Source organism: Carettochelys insculpta, chromosome 18 (genome assembly GCF_033958435.1).
Source record: "Carettochelys insculpta isolate YL-2023 chromosome 18, ASM3395843v1, whole genome shotgun sequence".
In the NCBI taxonomy this organism is placed as follows: domain Eukaryota; kingdom Metazoa; phylum Chordata; order Testudines; family Carettochelyidae; genus Carettochelys; species Carettochelys insculpta.
The window spans coordinates 9,993,277-10,012,500 of record NC_134154.1 but is presented as its reverse complement, the minus strand read 5'-3'; the positions used below and the strand labels follow the sequence as shown (position 1 = coordinate 10,012,500).

The 19,224-nt window shown below is 44.7% G+C and overlaps 1 protein-coding gene across 2 annotated transcripts in view; it reads left to right on the top strand.

Moving 5' to 3' along the window:
- DGCR2 (DiGeorge syndrome critical region gene 2) overlaps positions 1-19,224 on the top strand; it is a 75,465-nt gene that overhangs the window by 38,548 nt on the left and 17,693 nt on the right. For both annotated transcript variants that reach the window (XM_075012528.1, XM_075012527.1), the window contains 3 exons: positions 12,008-12,133; positions 14,347-14,557; positions 17,531-17,607. In XM_075012528.1, coding sequence (XP_074868629.1) covers positions 12,008-12,133; positions 14,347-14,557; positions 17,531-17,607 — 414 coding nt within the window. The remainder of the gene's footprint in view (positions 1-12,007; positions 12,134-14,346; positions 14,558-17,530; positions 17,608-19,224) is intronic.

The window sequence follows — 19,224 nt, the reverse complement described above, 5'->3', positions numbered from 1 at the left end:
AGTGAGAGGGTGTACCATCATCAGCAGGAACCGGAAGGGTCCAGAAAGACGTACCCCAGCGGTTCCTCGCTTTCCTCCCCGGATGAGGCTACGGCCCCGGGGGGCGTCCATCCTCCGGACGATCTCAAACAGTTCCAAGAGCTGTTTTACGAGGGTGGCCTTCACGCAAGGCTTCCAGACAGCAAAGGTGCAAGAGCAACACCATAAGCTCCTCAAAAATCTGAGACCTCCGGCCTCCTCCAAAATAGCAATACCGCTGATGACGCAATCTTGGAGCCTGCCACTATGATATGGCAGACTCCTGCGACTATTCCGCCTGTCCACAAAAGAGCGGAAAAAAAAAAAAAAAAAAAAAAATACTTCGTGCCCACGAAGGGCATGGAGTTCCTGTTCAGCCACCCACAACCAAATTCTTTGGTGGCGGAGTCGTCGCAACGTGGGGGAATAAACAAACATGCCAAAAAGCTAGAGCTGTTGGGCAGAAAGGTCTACTCCTCCTCCACGCTACTGTTGCCAATGGCAAATTACGCAGCGCATCTAGCGAACCATAATTTCAACAACCACATTAGGTTGACCTCCCTCATGGACTCGCTTCCAGAGGGCACGAAACCAGTGCTCAAGGCCATCATCCGACCATTTTATAACCAGTGGCAAAGGATCACCACAGACACATGGGTGCTGGAGATCATAGCCACGGGGTACGCCATCCCCTCCCAGTTGCTCCCACCGCCATGACCTCCACCCGGGGCCCCACCTCCAGGAGACCTCCCATGTAGCGAGGCTCAAGCAGGAGGTAGACCATCTCATGCTCGTAGGGGCAGTGGAAAGAGTGCCGGAGCAACTGCAAGGGAGAGGGTTCTACTCGAGGTACTTCCTCACGGGGAGGTCCATCTTAGATTTTCGAGGCCTCACCGGTACCTGCGCAAGCAACGTTTTCGGATGATCACAAACGCCTCCATCCTTACGGCACTAGACGATGGAGATTGGTTCGCAGCCCTCGACTTACAAGGTCCTACCGTTTGGGCTCTCCTCAGCCCCCAGAGTCTTCACCAAGACCTTGGCAGTGGTGTCAGCCTACCTGCACAGACAGGGGGTATTTATATTCCAGTATCTGAATGACTGCCTACTCAAAGGGGCCTCAAAGGAGGAGGTACTACGCATAATATGTGTCACAGCAGGCACGTTCTCTTCGCTCGGCCTGCTTATCAATCTGACAAAATCAAAGACAGACCCCACACAGGACATAGAGTTCGTAGGGGCACGCATAAATTCTATTACAGCGAGGGCGTATCTACCAGAGACTCGCTTTCGGGCCATCGGCTCCCTCGCGCAAGGCTTCACCTTCAGCCCTATGGTGCCGGTTCTGACGTGCTTACAGCCGCTGGGCCACATGGCAGCAGCAACGTTTCGTACAACAGAACGCCAGGTTACACATGCGCAGCATGCAGCATTGGCTGGCGAGCGTATACAAACCGGCAGCACACACTGTTCACAGGATGGCGTCGCCCACAACGGAGGTGCGCAAATCCCTGCAATGGTGGGTAAACCCAGAGAACCTGCTAACAAGGGTACCCTTCCACCAACCACACGTATTGGTTTTTTCTTACTACAGATGCCCCCCTCATAGGGTGGGGAGCACACATGGGCGAAGAGGTGACGCAAGGGCTGTGGTCCTCTATGGAGCAGTCACTGCACACAAATATACTGGAGCTCAAAGCAGTGTTCAACGCCTGCAGACACTTTCGAGACCAACTGAAAGGCAAGGTAGTCGGGATCAGTACAGACGATACCTCCACCATGTTTTATATAAATCGGCAAGGAGGAGCTCGGTCCCGTGCCTTATGTGTAGAAGCAGTCCGGTTGTGGAACTGCTGCATCGCCAACAATGTAACCTTGAAAGCCTCGTACTTACCAGGCGCTCGCAATGTGAAGGCAGACCAGCTGAGCAGGCGTTTCGCACTCACGCACGAGTGGCAGATCCGTCCCGATCTGCTGCAACCGATTTTTCCACGCATGGGGTTTTTCCCCAGATAGACCCTGTTTGCTACTCAGCACAACAAGAAGTGCCCACAATTCTGCTCCAGGGCAGGACTGGGACGGGGGTCCCTGAGGGATGCCTTCGCGATCTCATGGAGGGGCCCCCTGCTTTACGCTTTCCCTCCCACAGTGCTCATCCACAAAGTGTTGCAGAAAGCCAGGAGGGAAGGAACCTGAATGATCCCGATAGTCCCAACGTGGGATCGACAGCAATGGTTCCCCCTATTCCTGCGCATGTCGGACCGGCCACTGAGGTCCCCTCCGGTGGCGCGGGATCTGCTCACGCAAGCCCAGGGGTCCATAGTGCATCCGCACCCCCAAAGCCTGCGACTACAAACGTGGTTAATCCATGGCTCAGCTCCCTAGAGAGCACATGTACGGAGGAAGTGCAGCAAGTCCTAGAAAGTAGCAGGTGGACTTCCACCAGGAAGACCTTCAAGCAGAAATGGACTCGCTTTACGGCATGGTGTTCTACCAAACAGCTAGCCCCCTTTCGGTGCCTATGGCTGTGATATTAGAGTATTTACTGGACCTCAAGAGAGGAGGACTCTCGCTATCCTCGTTTCAGGTCCACCTGGCCGCCATTTTGGTGTTCAGACACGAAGAGGAAGGGCACACGGTGTTCGCCCATCCCATGGTTACCAGGTTCTTCAAAGGGCTGGTAAGCCTATACCCCCCTCAGAAACCGCTTCCACCTCTGTGGAACTCGGACCTGGTGCTTAATGCGAAAAGGGGACCACCGTTTGAGCCTTTGGCCACGGTTTCCCTCCGCCTCCTTATGATGAAGACGACCTTTCTTCTCGCAATCACGTCAGCTCGCAGGGTGAGCGAGCTTGAGGCAGTTATGGCAACGCCGCCCTGCGCTGTTTTTCCAAGGAGGCGGTAACCATACGGCTGCATCCAGCCTTTGCTCCTAAAGTTTCTTTCTGAGTTTCATACTAACGAACCTATTGTTTACCCTTGTTTATCCAAAGCCTCATAACTCTAACAAAGAGGTGCGCCTACACCTCCTGGACGTGAGCAGGCGCTAGCTTTCTATATGGACAGGACCAAGTCCTTCCGGAGAACGGATAGGCTCCTAGTCTCTATCGCTCCCAAATCAAAAGGAGAATGTCTCTCTTCGCAGAGAATCTCTAAGCACATCGTATCTTGCATAAAAATGTGCTACAAACTCAAAAAGACTCCTTTACTGGCCACGCCCAGGGCTCATTCCACTAGGGCGGTGGCAGCATCAACAGTCTTTTTCAAGGGCGTTGCGCTAAAAGACATTTGCAGAGTGGCGACCTGGTCATCCTGTGACACCTTCGCCAAACATTACGCCCTTCACAGGGTATTCCAAGAGGATACCCGTCTCTTGGCAGCGGTCCTCTCGGGGACAAGCTGCACATAATCCGATTACCCACCTCCTATCTTGGGTTACTGCTGGGTAGTCACCTAATGTGGAGCACCCACGGGGACACTCGAAGAAGAAAGAAAGGTTACTCACCGTAGTAACGGTGGTTCTTCGAGATGTGTCCCCGTGGGTGCTCCACTACCCGCCCATCCTCCCCGCTCCGGATCTCTGTTTAGTGTTTTGCAGGAGCATCCGAGGCGGTTGGTCAAGGAACTGGCGGGGACCGGATCGCGCACATGGCCGGGAGCGCGCGGGGGAGCGGCGCGCACCGGCGCATGCGCGGTCCGGCAGAAACTGCTTGTAAGATCCGATCTGCGGCGCCGGGCGAGCCCGACACCTAATGTGGAGCACCCACGGGGACACATCTCGAAGAACCACCGTTACTACGGTGAGTAACCTTTCTTTCTTAAGTAATCAATATAAATAATGTACAATCTAAAGATTGGGCAACAGCTTTCACACTCTGTTCTGTGATTGTACCAATAGGAGATGAGAACTTTTATACTTTACTTATTCCTCCTTGGACTTTCCAGTTTTTTTGACACTGAAAGAGCTCAACTGAGGATCAACTGCTCCCAGTATAGTACCTTGTGTACAGTTCTGTAGACTTGTCCAGCATTTAAATATTTATAAATGCAGTCATTTAGTTGTAGCTTTTGGTTGCTGTGAGCTCAAGGCCTTGAAATTCTTTTCATGAAAACTTAAAATATACATGCACTACATGGTGAGCTGACTTAGCTGTCTCATGATGTTCAGTAATGTTAGCAAATAAGAATTTATTTGCATAATGTCTGCACTAAACTTGCTAAATGTCTTGTGCACAAAGAAAGTAGAAAATGGGGGAAAAGACCACTTATGGCTAGCAGTATTTAAAGAAATGGTGGGTTTGTTTTAGGCCCAAAAGGTACTTAATCTTGATGTTCTAGTGCCCCTCCCACCTCCACTATGGATCAGAATTGGAAACTTTATTATCCAGTTGGTTGCTCTGTGCAGTTAAAACTGTTGTGTTGAGCAAAGGGGAGAGACAGGGAGAGTGTGGTGATGTGTGTGTTTCAAAACCAGTAAAGTCAGTCCCATTTCCACACAGGTGATCACATTAGCAGCTCATGTATGGAAGCCAGCACCCTTTTTATGGATAATTTTATACACAAATATACAGAAATGTATAGGTCACAGAGTCAAGCATACAAATTAAGAAGTGCAGAACATAGGTGGCCTTGTGTGTGTATGCATTGAGACAATTATTAATTACATGATTACTGTTTATTTCCGCAGGAAGTTGGCCTCACTCAGTGCATTGGAGGCAGGGTGTGTGCTGAATGAGCAGCTGTTAATAGCTTCATCCTCATTGTTCAGCATGTCGTTCCAGGTCTGCTTTATTGCCACTCTTCAAATCTTGTTCTGAAGATGAATCATTTCCTCATGGGCCTTTCTGTAGCACTTATCACTACAGTATTGAAGTGCTTCACAAACATGAGCACATTTATTTTTCACAACATTCCCATGAGGTGATATAATCCAAAACCTGTTTCAAGTGTTCACTAATTTTGGGTGCCCAATTTGAGATGACTAAAGGTTGAATTTTCAGAGTGCCTAGTCACCCCGAAAAGAGGAACACATGATTAGTGTGACGTGAGAAATGTTTGCTTTCAGGTACTTGCCTAGCACCATGTAGGTCCTCTGTGGCACAGGCAGTTTTCCAGGGTGGTGTTTAATTAAGACCATCTTTTGCTTTTCTACTGACCATGCCTTATTCTATACCTGCTGACATCTGCCACAAATGAGCCAGAGCTGGATAGGTGAAGAACAGTTGCAGCTGCTGCACCCTTGCTGCCTCCTCCCTGCAGCAACATTTTTTTGCGATTTGACAATACTCCCCTTCCCCAGCCCTTCCCAAGCAGTAGCCTGGCAGCCCTCTTTTGGGTTGGACTTCCCCACCCCTCAGTTTGAGAAATGCTGTTTTAGACTTACTACCTGGGATCTGTGCAACTTGAGCTGAGTGTTGTCCTCTATCACTTATGGTTTTACTACAGTGTGGACCAGGCACCAGCTGCTAGAAATATGAGACTTGCTTTGACAGAAGGGTTCGTGAGCATCCTCTGATGGAGAGTTGTTGACTTTGCATTCTTGGGTTTCATTCCAGGGTTTGTTTTGATGGGAGTGGAGTTGTCTAGGGGGCACAGACCTTTCTTCCAGTGTTCCCTGTAAGCTTTGCACCTCTGCACCTTCTCAGGAGGGGTTCAAAGGGCACCCAGCTGATTAGTAGAGCCCCCACAGCTAGGTTTTTTCTTCAGGTGGTGCACATTTTTGCATGCACCAAGGCATGTGCAAATTATTCCACTCATGGTTGGAAAAAATCCGCGCACAGATGGGAAAGACTGGAAGAAACATTGCTTTCTGCCAGTGTACTTCCCCTTCAGCCTGTTTCGTCACAGTCCTGTGGCCGCATTCTGGCCCCTGCATGTCCTCATCCAGTCTCTGTGTTACCACCCAGCTTCCTGACCTTCCTCCCAAATCTGGCTCGTGTCCTCTTTCTATTAGTTGGTTTGCATCCCTCCTCCTGCCAGGGCACCAGCAGAAGGAGCGTTGAGAGCAGAGGAACAGTCTCCTTGCTCTGGGTGGACGTTCAGCATGGCATGGCTGGCAGCGGCTATTGCTGGGGAAGTCCTGGTCAGTACATGCAGTCCTGAACTGGAGGAAGTTTTGCACAAACAGAATCTACCAAACACTAATGAGTAGAGACTAAGCATCTGCAAACTGGGATGACTCTTCAAAGGTTTCTAACTGGGGTGGTTTTCCCAGGATCAACAGAAGGCAGATCTTTCACTAGAGGGCTTTGAGGGGATCAGCTGCTAGATCCGGTGTCATTTTTCAGTGTCCAGTGTTCACGCACTACCACTGTCCTGGGGCCCCATGGCACTTTCAGGACATAGGCTGTTTCTCAAGCACCCTGTCCTTTATATCTTTTATGCCTGTTTTATCATCTGCGTCTCTTTATTCGGTGTGGGAATTTTCCACTCTCCAAACATCAGCTTGAGGAAATAGCTTTTCCTATCTCTGGCTAACCCATTGTCCCACCATATTTCATCTGAATAGGTCATTGACAGAACAGCATGGTCTTGGGAGTGGTGGGGGAGGGGCAGATAGTATTGTTGATAATGGTGTATGTGCATAGAAAGAGTTACTCTTTTTGATGCAGCAGTATTGTCAGAGGAACAGGCAGATTTTCCCACATCACCCTGTCTGTGACTCAAAGGCCTCCTTGCCAAGTTTCCTTGGGGCACTTATTTAGTAGGGAAACTAAGAATTGTTTTAGCATGGGAGAAACTGCATTTTTTTTCATTAATCTTTGTGTGAAACAATTGAGCTTTTTTAAACTTAATTTTTTTAATTTAAACTTTCCAAAAACAACTCAGCCTGAGGCAGACACCTCGCGTGGTTATGTTCATCCTGAATGGTTAAAGTTATTGGCAGCTGAAAACAGGGTCATAAAATGGGAAGAATCAGACAACCTTAATGTAGCAGGTACAAGAGGTTGGCCTATAATGGAGCTAGGGTGAATGCTTGCTTGTATTCTTGTTTCCCTGTGGCTAATCCACTTTTGTGCATGGTTTTGTAAATCTGTAAACTAGAGAATGTTAACATTGTGGGGACCAGTGAATTTCTCAGGAGAAATGAAATCTCACTTCATGAACCTTTGTTTGAACCTTTACTCTCTACAATAAGTATCAGAGAGGTAGCCATGTTAGTCTGTATCTTCGAGAACAACAAGAAATCCTGTGGCACCTTACAGACTAACTGCACAGCATTACTACCTACTAGGACCGCTTGTTACCTTTATTAGCTGAAAGTCCTGTGGCACCTTTACAGACCAAAAGATAATTTGGAGCATAAGCTTTCCTGAGCAAAGACCCGCTTCATCAGATGCATGATGAAGTGGGTCTTTGCCTACAAAAGCTAATGCACCAAAATATCTGAGTCTATAAGGTGTCACAGGACTTCTTGTTTTTGAAGATCCAGACTAACACGGCTACCTCTCTGGCACTTATTAGCTGTAGCCAGGGGGGACTGTCGATCCTGACTGGCTGTTTGTTAAAGCCACTGCTGTCCGTACTTATCATTCTAGTCTTAAATATTAATGAACGACACAAATACTTTAAAGGAAACAATAGTACAGGTTGAACATCTCTGCTCTGGCACCCTCAGTACCTGACTGGTGCCAAGCCTCGGGAAGTCAATATTGTCCAGCAGCATTACTCACACTGCTTACCGGGCTCTTAGTCATTCAGAGGTAAATTACAGTTACATAGCAGCACCAGAACACTGTGAGAGCCAGGGCTGGTGGTTGTAAACAAACTTTATGGGACTGCAGGAAGTTGGCCACACCCCTAATAAGTGGAAATCCAGGTAACTAAAATCATGCTGCACCACAGATGTTGCTAGACCAGAGTGTGCTGAACTAGAAAGGTTCAACCTATATGGCCTTTTCTAGGGCTTTTCATGGGTTGTAAAACCAGTTAGTGCCCTGTTTCCTGCTGAAGCCCTCAAGTGGACTACATTGGAAAATCCTCAAGTGGCTAGATTGTGGTATCTTGATATTTTGTTCTCCGTGTCATCCACTTCTTTTCTTCATGTTCAAAAATCATTTAACATTTGTAGGAGGGAAGCAAAAGCCAAATAGGAAGTCTTTGTACCATATCGATATAGCACAAAGACAAATGGTTAAAGCACTGACACCTTCTCATTGTGGAGAGGTGATACTCAAAGCATTGGATCTTCCCAACTTAAGTCCCATCAGAGAGAGGCAATTTTCTTCAGACAGTTGTATCTCCATATCTGGAAGTCTACAGTTTGTTATTTAGCAATTGATAATGTTGGGTTAATGGAAAGATTTACTGATGTCTGCTTCCTGTCTCTTAGAATCTCAGGCCAGAGGGACCTGTGATAAGGTCACCAGTGGGTAAGTTTCCTAGTGCTTAGAACAGTGGTTACAGAGCTGTTGGGGTGGGGGTTAGACCCCTCTTTCTATCTTTAGTCCTAGCTCTGGGATCTTTGCAGCTAACCTCCTAACTTACCTGGGAGGCAGATCTCTCCCCTGGTTGAGGTGGGGTGTTCAGTACCTGTCCTGTAAAACTCTTCCCTGTGTAAGTTCTTAGTTTGAGACATGGCCCTTCTGAGCGAATTACTCTGCCGTTGGGGTATATCCATAGGCTTCTGCATAGGCTGCCTAGTTTCTGGTCCATGCCTTCAGGCAGGCAGAGAGCTCCTGCCTTATTGTCAGTCAGTCCCAGGCTGAGCCAGATTCCCTTCTTTTCTGTCCCCTCCAAGCCTGCCATTGGCTGCAGGTAACCTGTGGGGCTAACTGGACCCACGGATTTTCTATAACCCCTGCTGTGCCTGACAGCAGTTTCTCTGCTCCTTCACAGGACCACTAGATCAGCTAGTCTGAGCTCTTCTGTATCACAAGTTACCCACACCACCTGCACGCTAAACCCAACAACAAATTAGACCAAAGTATTACAGCTCTTAGGAGACTAGACTGTATGCCAGAGGCAATGAGTGGGAGGGGCCTAGGGCATGGCTTCCCAAGGTCCCTGCAATGGCAGGAGATTTAGATGTACTCAGATGCACTTGGCAACAGACCCTGACACCATGGTACAGAGAGAGGAGACAGTTTCATAAAGCCAGTGTTAATCTGATAAGGGGGTGGGGAGAGACTCCTTCTGGGCCCATATATGTCTGTCAGTTAGACCTTAAACAAGTGACCAGTGTTGTACTATGGACTGTACAAGTGTCTGAGAGATGGTAGAGGTTGACCCTCTAGAATCCAGATTTCTCTGGTCTGGCATCATTGGCAACGCCCTGGGTATGCCAGGGCTGGAACTCTTCTATGGAAAACCAGATGGTCTGGGGCCAGGGGGATTGCTGGACTAGTGAAGAATGGCATCCATTGGCCTGGCAGCTAGAACAGCAGAGCCGGAGTGCCCTGGCACCCGGTGGCCAGAGGAGCAGAGCCGGGGAGCTGCAGGACCTAGGGGACTGGCGTTGGCTTCCCCTGCTCTGGCAAATTCCTCGGTTTGGGACCAGTCAGGTCCTGGGGGTGCCAGACCAGAGTGGTTCAGCCTGTACCCCAAAGAGCTTATATAAATAGACAAAACAAAGGGTGGGAGAAAGGAGGTTCCTATCCTCACTTTATTCAGAGATGGGGAACAGAGACAGAAAAAAAGGTTGGTTGCTGCTCTGTAATTCAGGTATTACCTGTGTATTGAACTCTGATCTCTCGAGATACTACTTTGAGACTGTATGTCTTGCGTAAAAATTATAGCAGGTGTTTGTTCTTGGTGCATGTGTGTTATCTAGAGACTTATTTCTGTTTAGAGAAAAATGTTCTTTCACAGAACTGGGATAAAAATCTAGGAAGCTGTGCACATTTTCCTTGTTAAAATAGTTGTGCCCTTCCCACTCCTTGAGTGGCTTATTTACCAGATGAGAACTGTGGTACTCAGTTTTTCATGGTATGAAAACTTGCATGTTCACAATATTTCTATCTGCAACAATTCAAATTAAAACCTTTTTCTGTGGGATGCATCCAGATCAGTCTAGATACGTATGATGTAGGGGCTGGTGTCTCCTTATCATTTATCTACCTTTGATTTCCCATATGTCTTGGTGGACAGATCTGTATTTGTAGGGACTTACTCCTTTGGCCAAACTGCAGAGGAGTCCTTTTGACTGATCTTTTGTTTACAGGCTCCACCTCCCTCATCCAGCACCCTTGGGATCTGACTGGTCTTGATGAGGGAATTTCCTGGATGAAAGGAGAGACCCAGTCTGCTGCCAGATTTTTTTTGCCTCTTCCAGCCCCCAAATCAAGCCCCAGGGCCCCCTTACCTCCTGCCCGGAGCTTGGCCCCTGCTAGGCTGACACTGACCTGGCCACTTCCGGCTGCTGACTGTAGAGATTGCTCCAGCCATGGCCAGCCTGCCAGACGTGGCCTAGGCCCTGTGGGCTCTAGTTCTAGATGTGGCCACATCCAAGGCCACTTGGGGCTGGGTCAGCCCTGACAGGTTGCCAGCATGGCCCCCTGAGGCTGGCGGGAGGCTCTGGCCTCAGCCCAATGGAGACCCACTGCGGCTGGCTTGATGGCTCCAACTGGGGTCCTGTGCAGATTGGCTCCTACCCCAGCCTCATGCAGGCCGGCCCCGGCCCTGGCCCTGCAGGTGTCTGGGTGCAGCTCTGGTCAGGCTGTCAGCATGACCCCAGGTCAACAGGCTCTGGGTGTGGCCCCAGCCCCATGGAGGCCAGCTTCAGCTGGCTCTGTTTTTGGCCAGGCCACAAGCCCTGCTGGGTTCTCGTGCCCAAGGAAGCCATACTCTCTCTACTAATTTCCCACCCAACGTCTCTTTGGTCAGCAACATCCTTGGTTGTGCCAGGTGACAGATGATGTGGATGAAAGAGGCCTGATTTTGGGAGCTTGCCTGGCAGAGTTCAACTGCCTGCAGATTAGCCACAGAATTATTAGGGTCCTCACTGTGATGAGGATGCCACTGTACACAGGGGAGACACCCACTCTCAGGAGTACCTCTTGGACCTGTGATAGTTTTACTAGCGCAATTAGCAACATCATAAACACTACAAACCAGCAAAATAGACTGAAATAATACAAAATGACCAGCATTATATGCATATTCTCAACATCCTGTTGTAGAGACCTATCACTGATGAGAGAAGACTTCTTGATAACTTTTCTAGCATACCAGGAAGATCCCATCAGTTTGGGCCTTGGATAGTCCCTTTTGTACAAGATGCAAGGCTGTTGGGTATATTTATGAAGGCTTTTGGATTTCCATATCTATATTTAGTGTCTTTCACCTGGTGTTGAAGTATCCTTACCAAATGGTCAACCTACTAACTTACGTCAACTAAATTGGAATATAATGTCAATTGATTGCCATAGAATTCTTGAGGTTGAACATTAGCAGATGTTCAACATCTTAATATTCCACAGACTGGTATTTTTTGTAGCTACCTATTGGCAGTAGAGGACACATTTTCATCGCAGTGTGTGTGTGGGAACTGATATTTCTATCAGGAAATTAGACCTTCATCTTCCTTGGGAATAGGTGGCAAAGTGTATCCTATTGTCTGGAGATTTCCTTGACAGCTATCTGAATATTGTTCTGAAAAAGGTTTTGAAAATATGTGGAAACTGAGCAGCTGGAGCGTAGACTGCTCTGTGCAAAAAATAGATAATGCTGGGAATCATGCATTTGTTGGAAGAGTTAAAACTGCTTCATGTCAAGTTCTCTGCTCAACTGTGTGTTGTAATAGTACACAAATATTTAGCTTAATCAGCAAGGCTCTGTAACTGTTTGGTTCTTTGAGTGATACATATTCTGCATTGGAATGTTCTGTATATTTTGTGTCTCTTATGGGCAGCTGCATTACCACTGAAGTACATAATTATGGTGGTCAGTTTTTGGTTTTCGAATTCAATCCCAGAAAAGAGATTAATGAAACAGGTTTACTTTGGGTAAATGAAAAACTGCCTTGCATGTGTGTCTTTTCTTTCTCTAGGATTGACAGGGGACCAGCGATCTTACCATGGAAAAGAAAATGTGGACTCCAGGCATAATAGAGGAAGAGGAGGAGACACAACCCGCTTTCACACTGTCAATGTTGCACAGCCTGTCCGGTTTAGCAGTAAGTTGCAGACTGGGGAAACATGGTCCAAATTCATAAAAGTCAGTGTACAAAACTAGACCATTGCCTTTTAAAACAGAGACTTAACTCTTCTGTATGCAGGATTAAAAAAGTATTGGTTCCAGAGCTAGGAGATAGTAAAATGTCCAAGGACTCTACTTTTTTGGGTGTCATTAAAATGCCTGCTTTTCTTGAACTGAGGTGCCCAGAGGAGCTAGAGATCTAAATATTTGTATTGTACTTATTCTATCTGTTTGAGATTATTTGTAGCATGGTAATCAAGAATTGTTTTTTAAAGCAATTCTAGTGACATGGTAAATTGAGAATGAGATCCAATAGAACACTACTTCATAACAGTAGTGGGGTGTTCGTTGAAAAAAAAGTTGTGGTTTTCTGTTTATATAGACTTTCTTTCTTCTGGGCTGTATTGTCTTCAGGTAAAAGGATGAGTCTTCAGCACGTAGGAAAATCTGGTCTGATTTCTGTTCAGAGACTAGTTTCAACACATTAGAAATGACTGTTTCACATTGTTGAATTTTAGGAAACTTAGAAAGAATTTGGGGATTGCAAATTAATTGTATTTCGCTGCTTTATGATGGAGATCACTGTGATGCCAAAAAAGGTTTTGGGGTCCTTTAAGCTATAAACAGAGTATATGAATGCTCCAGCAAGAGTTAAATAATTGGGGATGTTTTTGTGCTCTGGCAAGTATTACAAAATGAATGTTGCCTTGCTTCCAGTCCATACCAAATGCAACAGTTAAGATCACCTTTCTTCTTGTTAATTCTGATGGTTGTATTTCTGGCTAAGTCCCTCCTCTGGATGTCAATCCTCTCTATATGGCTATGTCTAAAAGGCAGAGCTATTTCAGGATAACTCAGTATCCCAAAATAGCTACTCCACGTCTTTGAAGTGTGCCCATTATGTCGAAATAACAGGCACACTCTTTCGGCATCCCTGTATTCCTCACTACAGGAGTAGTAAGGGATGCCTTGAAATAGCACTTTAAAGAGCGCCAAATGCTGAAATAGCCTATTTTGAAATAAACTCGAAATAGCAAACAATTTGTGTAGCGCAATTGTGTATCTTATTTTGAGTTTAGGGAACTTTGTGGAAGTAGCCTAATTGTGCTATTGGCCCATTTCCATGCATCGTTCTGTCCTTCCTATAAGTTGCCCTCCTTGAACAAATCCATGTGACCTTTTTTCACATTCTCCTTAAAGATGTACTTTTGCTGTGAAGCATGCAATAAATGGTTTAATGGTTATGCTTAGAGACCATAGAGGAACATGAATACTATAGGTTGAACCTCTCTAACCTAGAACTCTTATCTGGCAGCATCTACAATCTAGCATGATTTTGATAGCTGCATGACCACTTATCATGGGTGTGGCCAAGTTTCTCATGGTCCCATACAGTTTATTTACAGCCATGAGTCCTGGCTTTCGGTATTCTGTGCTGCTGTTCAGCTGTAGTTCATCCCTAAATGTCTTCTAAAAGCCCAGCAAGCAGGGGAAATGTTGGTAATGTGCTACAGAATATTGACCTCCCATGGTCTGGCAAATTCTCTCATTTGGCAGTGGTTAGGTCCCCAGGGTGCTGGACGAGAGATGTTCAACTTGTATTTAACTTTTTTAATAAAAGAAGGAAAAAAACTTTGGTAACATCAAGTTGTACATGTTGCTAACTTGTGTGACTGCATGAGGCTCCCCCCCGCCCAACTCATGCATCTGATGAAGCAGGTCTTTGCCCACGAAAGCTTATGCTCCAAAATATCTGTTAGTCTATAAGGTGCAACAGGACTACTTGTTGTTTTTGAAGATACAGGCTAACACAGCTACACCTCTCTGATTGTTTATTTGTGTTCAGTGTCTTGCATGGTAGACCTCCTCACCTGATTGGGGCCTTTGAGCACTACCAGAATGCAGGTGAAAAGTGGTGACAAATCATGTTTAAATAGCTGAAGTCCCAGAAAGACAAGTTTTGTCAAGAAACTTTTGCATCAGGAAATGCCACTGTAATCTTTAGTATATGCTATCTCATAGTTGTGGGGGAATGTAGACTGTGTCTCTATGCATGTAAGCTATTTTGTTTAGTGTTCTTATAATAATTGTAGCATATACTGATTTCTGTAACTAGTAGATATATATTGTCTCAAGATAAGATCCTAATCTGGGGGGATGGTTTTCCCTTCTATTCTCCATGTTTCCTAGGAAAGTGCCCAACAGGATGGCATCACTATGAGGGCACAGCCAGTTGTTACAGGGTGTATTTAAGTGGGGAGAACTACTGGGATGCTGTGCAGACATGTCAGAGGGTAAATGGATCGCTGGCCACTTTTACTGCAGATCAGGAGCTCAGGTTCATCCTAGCACAGGAGTGGGACATAGAAGAGAAAACCTCTGGGAGGAAGGACCAACGTAGGTGAGTCAGAATTTAAAGAATAAGCGTTCCATATTGAGTGAAAATGATTTGTGCATGAATTAGTAAATAACTAGTAATATGCAAATCACTTTGGTTTTCTTAGAATGTAATAATAAAAAATTGGTTTTAAGTTAAGTAATTGTTACAACATTCTGATTGCTATGCTGCTGTCAGTTGCTATCTGTTTTATATTTTAAACATTAGTGAATAAATTGCAAACTTCATAGGCTTGCTTGCAGTCAAGCAACTTTTCAGTCTCAATGTCTTTGCATCTTTGAAAAGAAAACAACAAAACTGTAGCAAGAATGAAGTATTTTAATGTGGTTTGCATTATGATGAGGTTTTTCCACAGGAGTATTGGGAGAGTTCTAGTTTTCTTTAAACTTTTATACCTACTGAAGTTTATTGGCAGTAAATGGTGACAAACGTGCTACCTTGAGAGAGAATTGTAAGGACCAGTCTGAAAAATGTCTGTCTGCTCTAGCTTAGTTGAGGAGGAGCAGGAGGATGGTCTCAGGTTTTTCTACTTGAGAAACTTACTCCACCCCAAAATAGAATTGCTGTTATTTAATGTTCTTGCATCAGGTTCTCTGCTGTCACCAGATCTGTTACTACTCTTTTGTTACTATTGCTACTTCTGGTTCTAATTCAGCATCAGACAGGTATGACAGATATGTTAAGAACATGTACAGTAGTAAGTTAGGTTTGTGGTACTGGTTGAGCCTCTCTCATCTGGCACAGCCTCGTCTGGCAACATCCATAATTGAGCATGATTTCAATTAGCCAAACAGCTGCTTTTCATGGGTATGGCCAAGTTTCCCATGGTCCCATAAAGTTTGTTTAAAGCCACAGGGTCCTGGCTCTCAGTGTTCTGTGCAGTTATTTAGCTGTAATTTACTCCTCCTCCTCCTCAGACTAAACTAGAGCAGATGGTCAGGTAATGGAACAAGTAATTAAATAATTCATCTTGACGAAAATAAGGCGATATGTAACCTCAGCATGGATTTGTAAAGAACCAATTATGCCAAACCAATCTGATAGCTTTCTTTGGTGGGTTAACAAGCCTTGTGGATAAGGGAGAAGCGGTAGACTTCAGTAAGGCATTAGACATGGTCTTGCTTGATCTTATCAATAAACTAGGCAAATACAACTCAGATGAGCCTACTATAAGTTGTGTGCATAACTGTCTGGATAACCATTCTCGGAGAGTAGTTATTTAATGGTTCGCAATCATTCTGGAATGGCATAACAAGTGGGGTTCCTTGGGGGGGTCTGTTTTTTTGGACCAGTTCTGTACAGTATCTTCATCAACGATTCAGATATTGGCATAGAAAGTATGCTTATTAAGTTTGCAGATACCACCAAGCTGAGAGGAGTTGCAACTGCTTTGGAGGATAGGGTCATAATTCAGAATGATCTGGACAAACTGGAGAAGTGGTCTAAGGTAAATAGGATGAGTTTAATAAGGAAAGGAACTGCAGGAAGGGATCAGCTAGGGGTCATAGTGGACCACAAGCTAAATGAGTCAACAGTGTGACCCTGTTGCAAAAAAACAAACATGGCTGTGTCTGCACTAGGAACTAACTTTGATGTTAACTTCAAAGTAGCCAGCAGAAAGTCTTGATACATTTTTCCCTTACTTTGAAGTCCTTACTCCATTCCCAGGAATGGAGTAGTGCCCTACCTCGAAGTTAAACTTTGAAGTAGGGTGTGTACATGCGCAACTTCAAAGTTGCTTTTTGTTGTTGTAGACACAGACCATGATTCTGGGATGTATTAACAGGAGTGTTTAGAGCAAGACGCGAGAAGTCATTCTTCTGCTCTATTCTGTGCTGATTAGGCCACAAGTGGAGTATTGTGTCCATTTGTTGGCACCACATTTCAAGAACAATTTGGAGAAGGTCCTGGGAAGAGCAACAAGAATGATTAAAGGTCTAGAGAACATGAGCTATGAAGGAAAACTGAAAGAACTGGGCTTCTTCCTTTTAGAAAAGAGAATACTGAGAGGGGACATGATAGTGGTTTGCAAGTACCTAAAAGAGTTTTATAAGGGAGAGGGAGAAATTTGTTCTCCTTGGCCTCTGAGGATAGGACAAGAGGCAATGAGCTTAAACTACAGTAAGGGATGTCGGGAAAAACTTCTTGTCACTGTGGTTAAATATTGGAATAAATTGCCCAGGGAGGCTGTGGAATCTCCATCACCTGGAGGATACTTAAGAGCAGGTTAAACAGATATCTGTCAGGGATGGTCTAGATCAGGCGTGTCCAACCCACGGGCCGCATGCGGCCCTGGACAGCTAGTAATGTAGCCCCACAAGATCGTAAACTTTTAACATTATTATGTGATTTATATACATTAACTATATTATATATTTTATATGCGGCCCAAGACAATTCCTCTTCACTCAATGCGGCCCAGGCAAGCCAAAAGGTTGGACACCCATGGTCTAGATAGTGCTTGGTTGATCCTGCTGTGAGGCCAAGGAACTGGACTCAACCATTGAGGGTCCCTTCCATTTCCGGTATTCTATTATTCTATAATCACAAATGGTCCAGCAAATTCTCACCTTTGGCAGTGGTCAGTTCTTGAGGGTGCTGCATAAGAGAGATTCATGTGTACTTCCATATCATTGAAGGTTCAAGATGTTTCAGTGCTATCTCAGTAACAAAATTATAAGCTTGATGTTTGTGCATAGTTTTTTACAAGTCACAATTTCTCACATTGATAAAATAGTGGTATTTATGTAATGGAAATAATCCCTTTGCAAAAAGAAGCTACTGTTTGAATATATTCCCAAAATATGAACTTGTAATAAAGCAATGTGGAACATTAAAATATTTTAAAGTCAGTTTAAAAGTGAAAAATAGGAAATTTTAGTAATGAGGTGCTGTATTACTTGTTCTCATTTTTATGGTGGTATTTTTCCCTTCTTGCTTTCTGGAATCTTTTAAAATCTTTTTCTTTTACTGTAGGTTCTGGGTTGGGTATCAGTATGTCATAACCAACCGAAATCGTTCCTTAGAAGGCCACTGGGAAGTGGCTTATAAAGGTAAAAACTTTTGAAATTGGACACTAACTTCTATGCAGCTTGGCTAAAAATAGAGCTACTTAAACATAAGCTTAGAACAGCTATCCTTAAGCATGAATGTAATCTACAGCAATATGATTTCTTTTAAGGGTGGAAGAAGTTACTGTAATTTAAAGGAAGAATTGCTTCATAACACGAGATGGGGTGCTGTGGTAGCTACCATTTAGTTTAGATGTCAGAAATTTCCTGGTACTAAATGAGTGCAGAACACAATGTTAGGAAGAATGAAAGATTTCTGTCCTATGTGGGGATTTCATTTTAGAAAAATGCATCGTCTATAGACTCCTTTGGTTTCTCCCTTAAAATCAGGACCTCTCTGTCTTACAAAATCATTCTTGCTCTGCCATTCTCTGGCAACTACATTTGGCTGAATTTTGTGATACTGTATATTGATGGTTTATCAGAATCTACATAAAACAGTCTGTGGGGAACCATTTCGTGGAATAAATAGGTTTAAATGTGATGATGTAAGTTTGTGGTTTCAGCATAAAAAGAATGAAGAAGACTGAAATGCACATGGCTTTGCCTTTATTTCTTATTTTGTAATCTGACCAGATTTTTGGAAGAACCACTCAAATCTCCAGATGCCTGTGAAAGTGTCTCCTGCCTGTTTTATTGCTCAGATGTTAGTCAGAAGCTGTTAGATAACTATCAGATTTTTAAATTTGCAATGTCACCAAAGTGGATGCTAAGTAAAAGCAGGAAATTGATAGGTAACATCTGTATGTATCTATTGAAATAGGTGTCTGTACCAGAAGGACAAAATTGTTTTACCTTCATATTTAAAATAGATCTAGTTTGCACAGACCAGACTTTTCCTCATGGCTGATAACATTTGCTTCCTCTGATACAGAGCTTATGGAAATACCTCTTCAAAATTCAGTGAAGCTGTCCTGTTTCTTGTTGTAGTTTGATTTTTTTTTTCCTAAATTGTTTGAAATGGAGATTGAAGTGTGATTTGCTCTTCTGCCTTCCCCAGATCAAAGACCAAGTACATTGAGTCCTGGGTGTGAGGATGCTTGCATCTACGTTACGCTGTTTGTACACAAACAGCTTTAATCTGCAAGCCTCTCAGTTTACAGCTCTGTCAGGTTTTTTTAAAAGTGTAAAAGAAAACCCTTCTGAAATGCTGATCTAGTGTTTCCTGCATTCTAAATAGTTTGTCCCTCTTAGTTTATCCAGATGAATCAAATGCTCTGCTGGCATAGGTTCACTGTTTCACTTTCAAATGTAGCTGTACTCTGAGAAGTAACTGGAGCCTTGTTTTGTTGTAAACTGCCTTTGATGATTGGTACAATAATGTTCAGCTCAAATATGTTATTACCCTAATACAGCCAAGTGTTTCAATGTCAGTAGCCCCGTTAAAGTCCGTGAGTCTACTCGTTTGTGTAGAATAAAGAAGATTCTTAAATGCCCTGCTGGACTTGTGCCTTGGCATGCTACAAACCTAAAAGGTGTAACCTGCATGATTTCTTTCTCAGGCATCACTTTCAGGCAGTGGAGAATGTACAGGATAAGTTCTGCCTGCATACTTGTGTAACTCCATTGTGTGCTAACAGATGCTTTGTAAACATAATG